The sequence below is a fragment of the Amblyraja radiata genome, chromosome 7 (assembly GCF_010909765.2).
Source record: "Amblyraja radiata isolate CabotCenter1 chromosome 7, sAmbRad1.1.pri, whole genome shotgun sequence".
Lineage (NCBI taxonomy): Eukaryota > Metazoa > Chordata > Chondrichthyes > Rajiformes > Rajidae > Amblyraja > Amblyraja radiata.
In genome coordinates, this window is record NC_045962.1 from 51677701 (window position 1) to 51689882 (window position 12182).

The window sequence follows — 12182 nt, forward strand, 5'->3', positions numbered from 1 at the left end:
ATGAACTCTGAAAACTCAGGAGTGATAATGAGTCACAAAACTATATAGCCTTGTCTTCCACATCTGAGTCGAAGATGATATTACAAAACTTTAATAGTTGTCATAATCAAGACCATCTTCAAGGCAGGAAGAAAGTACAATTGTAGTCACTGCAAAGGAGACATACACAAAAAAAGCCACTGCAGGTGGATTCTGCCCATCCAGAGGCAAAGTGGACATGATCTTTACAGTGCAATGACTTCAAGAAAAATACAGGTAGCAGCACCAGCCACTACGTAGACTTTTTCAACCTCACCAAAGTCTTTGATTCCAAAAGGGACATTGGAACATCCTCCTCAAATTCAACTGTTCACGGAAATTCATGTCTATTTCTACTAAATGCAAAATGAGAAATTATCAGTTATTCTCAGCGAACACTGGTGTCAAACAATGCTGTGTCATTGCTACAGTGCTTTACTCAATCATTTTTACTGCAATGTTGCACCTCATCTCCAACAAACTTCCTGCAGGTGTGGAGCTAATCTTCAGATTAATGAGAAATTGTTGAACCTGCAGCTCAACTCCACTCCAGGAACAAACCAATACCCCAATAAATACTATATTCATACAATTACACTGTTTCCAAAAAATTCCCAAGCATCCAAACCCAAAATGTCAATTTCTAATTTAAATATGTTTTAACATCTTCCTTCTTCATGCCTTCACGGACCCACTATTTCACATTACACCTCACACATCAGCTTCCAGTGGCCACTGTGGGGGGATGATTTTTCTGTGTGTAAGGTACTTTGTTAGTCTGTGTCCAAGATGGCTGTCGGAAGAGAGAGTGGACGCTGGCGCGCTTTAGTTGCCGCTGCTCTCTCTTCACATTTTGTTTTTTTTGATTTTTTGATTTTGTGTCTTTGGAGCGATTTCTATCTTTAATTTGTGTATTGATGATGTCCTTATTATTTATTTTTCACCGACTATATGTTTTTTTTTCTCTTCTGTTTAATCTTTGTAAGGTGACCTTGAGATTTGAAAGGCGCCCGAAAATAAAATTTATTATTATTATTATTAGAAGCCCGGGTTTGATCCTGACATCAGTGCTGTCTGTGTGGAGTTTGCACATTCTCCCTGTGATTGCTTGGGGTTCCTCTGGGTGCTCCAATTTCCCCCCACATCCCAAAGATGTGCTAGTTTGTAGGTTAATTGACATCTGTAAAATTGTTCCTAGTATGTAAGGAGTGCATGCAAATGGGATAACACAGAACTTGTGTGAATGGATCGGCACAGTGGGGTAGCTGGACAGTGGGTTGCTGCCTTAGAGTGCCAGTGACCCAGGTTCGATCCTGACTACGGGTGCTGTCTGTACGGAGTTTGTACATTCTCCCTGACCATGTGGGTTTTCTCTAGGTGCTCCGGCTGTTTTGTAGAATGGGATCATATGACACGCTTCCAGTATTGCTTTAAAGTTAATTGCTGGCTGTGCAGAGGAAGTGATGCAATAAATGAGAACGCCCAAAGTAAGTCCCTCCCAGCACTAGAAAAGATCTCTTGTCCCACAGCTGCAAAAATCTTTCTCAGGTTTCTCCTGGAAGCAGCAGAATTCGAGAAACAAAGGCACGTTTAGGCAATCAACAAGAAAACAGATCCAGGTGAGACAGAGGTTCACCGCCACCTTCTTTAACTTTATCATCTGCATTTGGTATTCCTGCTGTGGCGACCTTTACATCAGTGAGACTAAGCAGTCTAAGCGACCAGTCTGAAGAAGGGTTTCGGCCCGAAACGTTGCCTATCTCCTTCGCTCCATAGATGCTGCTACACCCGCTGAGTTTCTCCAGCATTTTAGTATACCTTCGATTTTCCAGCATCTGCATTTCCTTCTTAAAGACTAAACGACCATTTTGCCAAACATTTGCAATCAGTCTGCCAAGGCCTGCTGGATCTTCCAGTTGCGAACCATTTTTTTGTCCTGGGCCAAACCCATTGCCAGAGTAAGGCCACATGCAAACTGGAGGAACAGTACCTCATATTCCGCTGAGTAGCTTACAACTTAATGGTATGAACATTGAATTCTAAAATTTCAGGAATTCTAAAATCTCACACTTTTTGTCTTTTCTTCTCTGGCCTTTATCCAACTATCTACCCATCAAAAAAAACCCTCACCTGTATCCACCTATCACTTGCCAGGTTTGTTGTGCCTCTCCCTCTCTTCTAGCTTTCACCCCTCCCCCCAGAACAATCACTGTGAAGAAGGGTCCCAACTGAAATGTCACCCATCCACGTTCTCCAGAGATCTGCCTGACCACCTGAGTTATAATAATAATAATAATAATAATAACTTTATTTATAAAGCACTTTAAACAACTACAGTTGCCATGTGGGTTTTCTCTAGGTGCTCCGGCTGTTTTGTAGAATGGGATCATATGACACGCTTCCAGTATTGCTTTAAAGTTAATTGTTGGCTGTGCAGAGGAAGTGATGCAATAAAAGAGAGCGCCCAAAGTAAGTCCAAAGTAAGTTACTCCAAGAGTTTGTGTCCTTTTTGTAAACCAGCATCTCCAGTTCCTTGTGTCTCCTTCTAAACCTTTCCTATTCATGTCCCTGTCCAAGTGTCTTTGAATTGTTGTATTTGTATCTGCCTCAACTACTTCAACTCACAGCTCGTCCCCAATCATTCTAAATCTATGTCCTCTGCCTCTTGATTCCCCTAACCTGGGAAAAGATATTCTGTGCATTCAGCCTATCTAATCTATTCATTATTTAATACAGCATTATAATACAAGACCTACGCTCTGAATAAAGTCCCAGCCTCCTGAACCTCTTGTTGTAGCTCAGGGCCTCTGGTCTTGGCAACATCCTCATAAGTCTTCTCTGCACTCTTTCTAGCTTAATGGCATCTTTCCTATCGTAGGGTGACCAAAATGACACAAGAATACAAATGCAGCCTCACCAACACCTCGTACACATGTAACATAACATCCTTTATTTAATCAATTCACTGGCTAACGGAGCCCAGCGTGCAAAAATACTTCTTTACCACACAATCTACGTGCAATGGTAAGGGAGAGGTACACCGGTCATTGAAAGTTGGCGTGCAGGTACAGAAAGCAGTGAAGAAAGCTAATGGAATGTTGGCCTTCATAACAAGAGGATTTCAGTATAGGTTCTTCTGCAGTTGTATAGGGCTCTGGTAAGACCACATCTGGAGTATTGCGTACAGTTTTGGTGTCCTAATTTGAGGAAGGACATCCTTGTGATTGAGGCAGTGCAGCGTAGGTTCACGAGATTGGTCCCTGGGATGGCGGGACTGTCATATGAGGAAAGATTGAAAAGACTAGGATTGTATTCACTGGAGTTTAGAAGAATGAGGGGGGATCTTATAGAAACATATAAAATTATAAAAGGACTGGACAAGCTAGATGCAGGAATAATGTTCCCAATGTTGGGCGAGTCCAGAACCAGGGGCCACAGTCTTAGAATAAAGGGGAGGCCATTTAAGACTGAGGTGAGAAAAAACTTTTTCACCCAGAGAGTTGTGAATTTGTGGAATTCCCTGCCACAGAGGGCAGTGGAGGCCAAATCACTGGATGGATTTAAGAGAGAGTTAGATAGAGCTCTAGGGGCTAGTGGAATCATGGGATATGGGGAGAAGGCTGGCACGGGTTATTGATTTGGGACGATCAGCCATGATTGCAATGAATGGCAGTGCTGGCTCGAAGGGCCGAATGGCCTCCTCCTGCACCTATTTTCTATGTTTCAATCTATGTTTCAATGCCATTTTCAGGAAACTGTGCTTTACTCCAAGATCCCTCTGCTCAACAACACTTCCCAAGGTTCCATTGCAGCCTTCTGAACTCAATATTGAGTTTTACAACTTCAGAAATTTGATTTCACGGTCTATTTAAGTCGCCTGTCTGTGATATCATCTCAGCTTGTTGGTTCTCTCTTTCTTTCTTGCTGGGCATGTCTTCCAGGTCCGCATTTTGCACCTCCTATATTCTTTTGTCCATGTTCTCACACCAACTGCTTGCATTCACTTATTGATCAAATAACATTGTTTACATCTGATTTTCATGGTCAGCCCAGTTTTACTCTATCAGAGACATCCACCACCTCCATCCTCCCTACAGTTTCCTTCCTAATTTTGAGGAAAGATCTTTGTGCTGAACTGCTCTTCCCACAGATGGAGCCCGACCTGGAAATATTTTCAGCACTTTCTGTTTTTATTTTATTTTCTGGTATCTGTAGTTATTCTGATTTTTACCTTTAAGCTAACGGATGCGGCAAGTCTGTCCTTACTTCCTGAAGCCCGAGGTCAGCAAACTCCCTCCCAGGAGCCAACATAGCTCCAGGACAGCACACTTTCAGAACCCATATAGCTGTAACACGATATTCTGCATTCTGTTTCCTTTCTCTTTTTGCACTACCATTTGTACTCACTTATGGTATAATTGCACTCTTGCATAGTACAATTTGCCTGGATACCACTCAAAGTTTTTCAGTGTATCTCCCAAATCATGTCAATAATGACCCAATACCATTAGCCTCTAGAATTGACCCATTCCCCAGTACCCATCTTCCCCAGTACCAATCAGTAAATATGAGACGTGCTCTTAGCTGTCATCAAGTGCCCTGTCTACATCTGTGGGCCTAAACAATGGAGTGGAATCACAATCAAGCCTGACAATTTCCTCCTCTGAAGTCTAAACTATTTTTCAGCATGGGTAATTGAGTAATTCATGGCTGAATCACACACTTCTGACTGCAGACCAAGGCACTACCACAACTAAAGTAAAAAGGTTTAAACACTTTTAAAACATATTAGCAATGAAGAGTCTCGATCTCACAACTGAAATGACAGATATATATTCATTTGAAACATATTTGCAGTAAGTTTATTGATAAATCATGGTGAAAATTCATACAGGGTACTTGTGATATGTACTGGTTTCATGATAACGATACCGAACGATGATGCAATATCCAATACCATTTTGAAGGAGAGGTCAGTGATGATTTGCCGGGATTCTGCAAGCATGAACTTCATGTGGATGCTGAGCGTCTGAAAGTTATTCTGACTGGGGCTTCAGTTGCTTGTATACAGCCACACTTTATCAGCACAGTTCCTAGCTAGGAGTCATGTCCCCTGACTAGATATTCTATTAACTAAGCTAGAAATAGTAGGAGGTGCACAGAAGCTAACTGTATCACTCAGGTTCCTGATATAGCTTTATAACTCAAAGCATAAGGGGAGTCACATTCTGAAGGCAGGCTCTCTGGTGACAGCTTGGTCTCACCATAAGACCGTCAAAGTCCTTAACATTAAACCAGCTGTGCACCTCAGTCGAACATTATTTAAAACTATCGTGATCACCATGATCTCATGTTATTTATCATTGCTTTTCCACTCCTGCTCCAAAACAGGCAACTGTTTCCCAACTTAATGAGAAATACTAAGCACAAGTTGAGAGTTATATTAAAAATAAATCAGAAAAACCTCCAAACAGATTTAAAGAGGTCTCACTGCACAAATCCTTCTGGTGATGAGACACTATTCGTTTATGGTTAGCTTCATATTTTTGGAGTGAAGGGCCAAGGTTTGGGAGCTGAAACTGGAGTTCGGATGTGCTTCACTGCTGTGCCTAGAGTGAATACCAACAGCTCCAGCCACATCCTACGAACAAAATGCCCTCTCTATTAGCACTCACTTCCTCAGGCAGGCCTGCTTGAGGTAGGCCTAGCTTCTCTTGTTGACTGTGATCCAAGCCTCCTCCTTCGGTGTCGTTACAAGGTCATATTTCATCTCCACCACCTGGCCTTCCACGGGGTGCAAGCTCAGCTTCTTGATCAGTGTGCTCAGCATTATAGTAGCCACAGTGTAAGCGAACCTATCAGGAAGGAAGGCACACACACGCTGTCACCGGGACCACTAAGAGGTTCAGGTGGTTACAGTAACCTTGCATAGCCACAGGGTTAAGTTGCTGCTTATATTACTGTCTAGAACCCCTCTCAAATAGAACAAGTGCCTTTGCTGTTCCCTGATTTTCATTGAGTCAGACCTTTGGCGAATGAACAGTACCCTTAAGAATTGCATTAGAAGCATACCACATGAGGCATAGGTGTGGTGCAGTATGTCAGCATCTAAACTGGGGCACTGAATGCCAGTGTTGGTATCATATTTATAGCCAGTCAAAGACCATTCACCCTGACTGACACGATCCTGTACACGAGGCTCATCTCACTCCCTTTAATCATTGCTTTTTATTTATTTTTCCTTTCTGTGTTTGTCCAGCTTCTTTCCTTTCCACTGGGTGTGGTGTGTGTTTGATTGAAAATAATCCAATTAATTTGTACCAAAAAAAAAGTGTTCAGTACTTCCTTCAATATTTTTACTACATTTGGAAGATACCATTAAGTAATTAAATAATGTGTTGCAGAACTCTAGAAAGGAGCATAGAAGATAGAAGCCATGCAATGATATTCTCTTCCAGGGCATGGGTTCTATGGGCATTGCTCCACCTCCCGGTACATCACCCAAAGGAAGACACTTCATAGGGAGGCCGAATGCAACAGGCCATTTGACTACAAAGGGAGCACCTGGCTCAAATAATTTCCTGTCTGAATTTTGGCAGCAACTGGTTTCCAGTTTAAATTGACAAACTCCTCAGGAAATGAGGCATCTCTGTAAATTTAGAATAGCTGTACTCTTCTTGGTGGATACAGAAGATTTGCTAATTTGTAGAGAGGGGGACTTTCCCCAGTGTCATGGCCCATATTTGGTCCTCTATTAACAACAGTAATTAAAAACAAACAATCTGATCATTACTGTTTGGGAGAACCTGCAGTGCACAATTGGCTGGCATTTTTCCTGCAATACAACAGTGATCACACACTTCCGTTGTAAAAGGCTTTGGTGCAATCGGAATGGCCCCTTTTTAAATACTGATGCTTTTTGGAATATATGCAATGAGAGATATTTGTTATATACAAGTTGTAAAAACAGTCTGGCCTCAAAAGACAAAGGAAGAATTGTGTTCAACTCCACTCAGAGACACTAAACTGCTACTAATCAAAGAGTATTGGAGAAGAGTAAATATTTCAACTTGATCCAGACAAACAGAGCCCCTTACTGCTTTACCTGAGCTCTGGGCATTCTAGGCTTCCAGAAAATCCCAATAATGTAAACTGTTTCCTGGCAGCTTCATCATTGAACCTTTCAGGATCAAACCTACAGAAAATTGGGATAGAAGTCACAATTAGAGCTGATTTGTCTGAATAATGCACAGATTTTTGCTGGCCAACACTACAGCAAAGTTCTAGTGTTATTTGAAGATGAAGATTTACAAAAACAAATGTACAGTCATGTGCATATTCACTGGGAATCATCACAGCAACACTTGATCTTAAAGTTTACATTCCAGTTTTTAAACTTGTCAATTATCCTACCTGTTCCCATTGCTGTTCAAATTCCCTCATCATTCTTCGAGTCACTCTTTGAAAATCACCATGTATTTGACAATCTGCCCTAATAGCTCCTTAAGCAGCTCCCCATTGATATGATTTGTTCAATAATGTTCTTGTGAAGTGTTGGAATGCATTTGTTCTGTTGAGTATGCACAAGCTGAATCTACTGTTGTTATTCATTATGCTATTTAAACACTAAATGTCAATAAATTGAGGGCTTGGAACAGATTCCAGGAAGAAACCAATTATTACACCTGGCTAATTGGAGGACACATCCATTAACCCCATTCTTAACTCTACCCTCAGACCAACTTCCAACTCATAAAATAACTTGACTCCAATTTTTACAATAGAGCATTTTGTTGTTTCGTATCTATCTGATTAATCTTAAGGGACATTGTAGGAGTGTTCCACTGCACTCAACCCTATGTTGTACTCTACAAGGATGGTAAAGAGCTCTGCACCACATCCAAACCACCTATTCCTGGCATCTGACTGATGGGTCAGAGTACACCAGCAATGTTTCTGACCTGGGATTGGTACTTACCGACTTCGAAAACTTTTAATCCCCAATGCTGACATGTGTCACTTTATTCGGGACAAAAATTCACAGAACAGGCACAATCAAACACAAGTTTGTAGATACCTGTATGGTAAATCCCACGAAGCTTCATCTTGAAGCACTACTCCAAGGGCATAAATAACCAGAGCCTGAGGAAGAGAAGGATGTAGGAATGTGAATGACACAGAGGAGGTAGGGGTGGTGTCAGTGATTTGCATAAAGTTATGTATCTGAAACAAGTCTTGGTATGAGTGAGTCTGAAGTTCTCGACCCAAAAAGTCACCCATTCCTTCTCACCAGAGATGCTGCCTGTCCCGCTGAGTTACTTCAGCATTTTGTGCCTATCATTGGTATGAGTTAATGAGGTTGGAAGTATGCTCTAAACAACCAGTGGGTACTTCAGCATGCACTCATTGCAGAGGGTGAAAGCCAAGTGGAGCTGCTGAGGGCCCATCACTCTTGCCTTACCTCTTTTGGGATGAGGTGTTTGTTGATGTTCCCTTCCAGCTCCTGAAGGCGTGCTGCAACTGGGGTTAACTTTGCTGCTCGGACCGTCTCATTTAGAACCTGTTGACAGTACCTGTACCAGAGGACAAAGCTGGTTATAACCATAGCAAGCACACTTGTGTTTCTGATGCACAGAAACCAACTGCAGGTTGAAACTTTCTGATATGGCATGCTGTGGTCCGGCAACTCCCAAGAACCAGCATGTTTTGAATCTGTAGCTCATATCAGAACAAATTAATTAATTCTAACTGAGCTGTAACAAAGATGTAAAATTAACCAAGATCTGTACTAATCGGAAGCTAATGAACCTACCAGCGCAACCTTTGTAATTGGGGCTGACAGCACTTCCACCTTATAGAAACCTTGGCTTATGGACACTACTTGTAACCCTTACATTACTTGGGGAATGTCTATATTTAAAAAGAACAATTCTCTTGCTAAGAGGAAGATGATCAGGGAGCAGTTTCAGTGGTCCCAAGGCTGCCGGGCTTGAGAATTTCAACTTGGATGAATAGCAATGAAGTAATCTTCTTCTTCTTGCGTATGGCGTGCACAGCCTAAAGTTGTAGGATAACTTGTTCTATTTGATCTTATTTGATTGTGCACGCCGGCTTGATTGCATTCGTCGAAACAGGGCGGACCACGTGAAGGTTGCAATCTTCCACCCCAATGAAGTAATAATGGTCTTCTCTTCTGTACGCTGGAAAAGATACAAACATTGGGCTAGCCCTTTAATCATTTTTTCAAAATAGTGCCAAGGGATATTTTATATCCACCTGAGTGAGCAACTCTGACAGTTGAGCACTGCCTCGATGCTGCCTGGAGTGTCGGCCTGGATTATGGTTGCAAGAACTACACTTGAGAAGAGAATTGACTAGGAATTTTGCTCCATGTCACTATTGACTCCTGAGGTTAGGGATAATGGAATCATTCATGGCTTCTGTGCCTGATCCAGTAAATGACCCAGACTCCAGGTCACTGGCGAACGGCCCTTGGGTTAGAGATTAGAATATGATAGAATTGTGGTTATGTTATCAGAAGAGCATTTGAGCTAATGATCTGGAGGTGCAAGTTCGGTAATTTAAATTTGTTTAAAATGTGAAATTAAAGAACCAGTGAATACTCGTGATTATCTAGAAGATCTGTTGTGTTTACCCAGTCAGCTCAATATACTATACGACCTACTTACCTAAGAAAACAGAAATTATGCACCGACCTGCGCCAAAGCACAGAACCAAACATCATTGTGAATGGTCAAAGGCTTTTAGTAGTGGACAAACTTACATACCTTGTAATTTACACACTCTCTCAAGATCAACATTGAGGAAGACCTGAACAACAAGGTTAAAACAGTAGCTCTGCTTTTAGAAGACTGAGAAGTGTGGGGACAAAGGGGAATCGGCCTATAGAACAACCTGAAGGTGTGGTCTGCTGTTGTTATACCCACCTGTGCTTGTGAGACATGGGTAATCTGCAGCAGACATGCCAGACAGTTTAAACATTCCCACAAGACCTGCTGTGCAGAATACTTCACATCAAGTGGCAAGAAAAGGTTCTTGAGACAGAGATTCTATCCCAGATAAATCTTGCAGCATCTACACATTACTGGAAGAACCACAGATCTGGTGGGCAAGAAATACAAGAAGAATATCTGACGACGATGTACCAAAGCAGCTACTTTATGGAGAGCTGCACTGGAGCAAACAATCACGTGGTGGACAGAAAAAGGGATTCAAAGGCCCCCTCAGAACATCCCAGAAAAGTTTCAACATTGACACTGGGAACACGCATTAAATCGACTTGTTCAATGTATCTGCATAAAAAGTGGTGCATGTTCATATGAGGAATCTAGAATGGAGGAGGCAAAGAGGAAAATGGAATCTCAAAAATCAAGCGGCACTGATGCTGCAGCATCCCTGCACCTCTGTCATCTGTGTGGAAGGAACCTTGTCTGGATTAGTCTAATCAGCCATCTTCATACATATTTCAACATTATAGATGCGACGTCATGGTCTTACTTGAGAACGAGTGACAAACAACAAAAACAACTGGCATGTGCAGAGAAATACGAGCAGCTCTAAGTGGAACTGCTGGCCTTTTCGAACAAAATCGCACCGATAAGTATGTTGCAGTCAGAAACTACTGCCTTTTGCCTTTTCAATGGTGATACATCACCTGAAAAGGGGCTTGAATGCAAATATTGCAACACACCTTAGTTTCTGCAACTTGTCGAAACTGAGCGGGCTGTTTCCCAGAACCTGGTTAACTTCTTGATATAGCTTCTCCTGCACTGATTTGGATGTGGCTAAAAAGTACGTGGCCCAAATACACACTGTAGAAGAGAAACAGGGTAAAATATCATAATTAGACAGTGAATATCTACACTGCATTTGACCATGAAAAAAAATAACCATGTAACAAGGAAGAAAGAGACCTTCTGGAGAGCACTGGACAGAGAGGATACACGAAATGCTTAAAGATGAAAAGGTAGATTAGTAGGCCAGAGACTGCGGAGAGCACAAAGTTGAAAGGAAGAGGAGCTTGGCTGAAAGGTAGAGGAAATAACAGGGAAGAATTTGAGAAAACGATGTTGGTGACGAAAAAGAATATAAAAGGGGTAGTGTACAGGAATGCTGATGAAAGAATAGAAATGTTTAGGAGTGGAGGTAAAAAGTAACATGGAGAATCAAACTAACAGATGGGAGAATGAAATATGCTCTTCTTCAAGAGTTTGCTAGGATTATAAAATAATCCGCAACAATTGATTTTCTCAAATTCTATTGAATAATCTTGGAAGGTAATTAATAAGGGCAAGAAGTCATGTGAATAAAGCCTAATCTTGAGCAAAGCAGGACTACTTGTAGACACTAGTGTGAAGTACCTGCTATACTTAAGATAAAGATTTTCATTGATTGGGAGATAAAATACACTTCTATATGTAATCATTGTGACATTAGACTGCAGTGGAAAAAACTTGGAATGGTTTTTATACAAATAGAAAGATGCAATTTTTATTTTGCAGAATGACACCCATGATCAGGCATGTGTCTTTCCATTCTATTTAGATGTGGAGGTACTCACAATTTGCTGTAATCACTGATCCAGCCAATGAGAAGATCATACTGTCCTCCAAAACCTGGGGAAACAAGCAGAGTTGTCACCACCACCCTCATACAGATATGCCATTTGAGGCTTACTGAAGGATTAACATGGCCAGTGACCTCATGGGCGGAAATCCTGGCGGGGGGCTGTCCCCTCCCATGTTTTGAAACCTGGGCACTACAGCCAGTCCCAGGTCAGCTTGCCTGCCTCGGGACTGCAGTAGCGCCCAGGTCGGCTTGCCTGCCTCGGGACTGCTGTAGCGCCCAGGTCGGCTTGCCTGCCTCGGGACTGCTGTAGCGCCCAGGTCGGCTCGCTGGCCCCAGGTCTGGCTGTAGTGCCCAGGTCGGCTTGCCTGCCTCGGGACTGCTGTAGTGCCCAGGTCGGCTTGCCTGCCTCGGGACTGCTGTAGCGCCCAGGTCGGCTCGCTGGCCCCAGGTCTGGCTGTAGTGCCCAGGTCGGCTTGCCTGCCTCGGGACTGCTGTGGCGCCCAGGTCGGCTCGCTGGCCCCAGGTCTGGCTGTAGCGCCCAGGTCGGCTTGCCTGCCTCGGGACTGCTGTAGCGC

The 12182-nt window shown here is 42.6% G+C and overlaps 1 protein-coding gene across 1 annotated transcript in view; it reads right to left on the reverse strand.

Annotated features, from left to right (window-relative positions):
* Nucleotides 1–4853: 4853 nt before the first annotated feature.
* The window catches only part of LOC116975411 (cytochrome P450 20A1), a 28931-nt gene continuing 21602 nt past the window's right edge, over nucleotides 4854–12182 (reverse strand). Inside the window, exons 8-13 of the mRNA XM_033024501.1 lie at nucleotides 11600–11654; nucleotides 10730–10850; nucleotides 8480–8591; nucleotides 8096–8160; nucleotides 7124–7213; nucleotides 4854–5873 (exon numbers count right to left, since the gene is read on the reverse strand). Coding sequence (XP_032880392.1) covers nucleotides 5723–5873; nucleotides 7124–7213; nucleotides 8096–8160; nucleotides 8480–8591; nucleotides 10730–10850; nucleotides 11600–11654 — 594 coding nt within the window. The 3' untranslated portion in view covers nucleotides 4854–5722. The remainder of the gene's footprint in view (nucleotides 5874–7123; nucleotides 7214–8095; nucleotides 8161–8479; nucleotides 8592–10729; nucleotides 10851–11599; nucleotides 11655–12182) is intronic.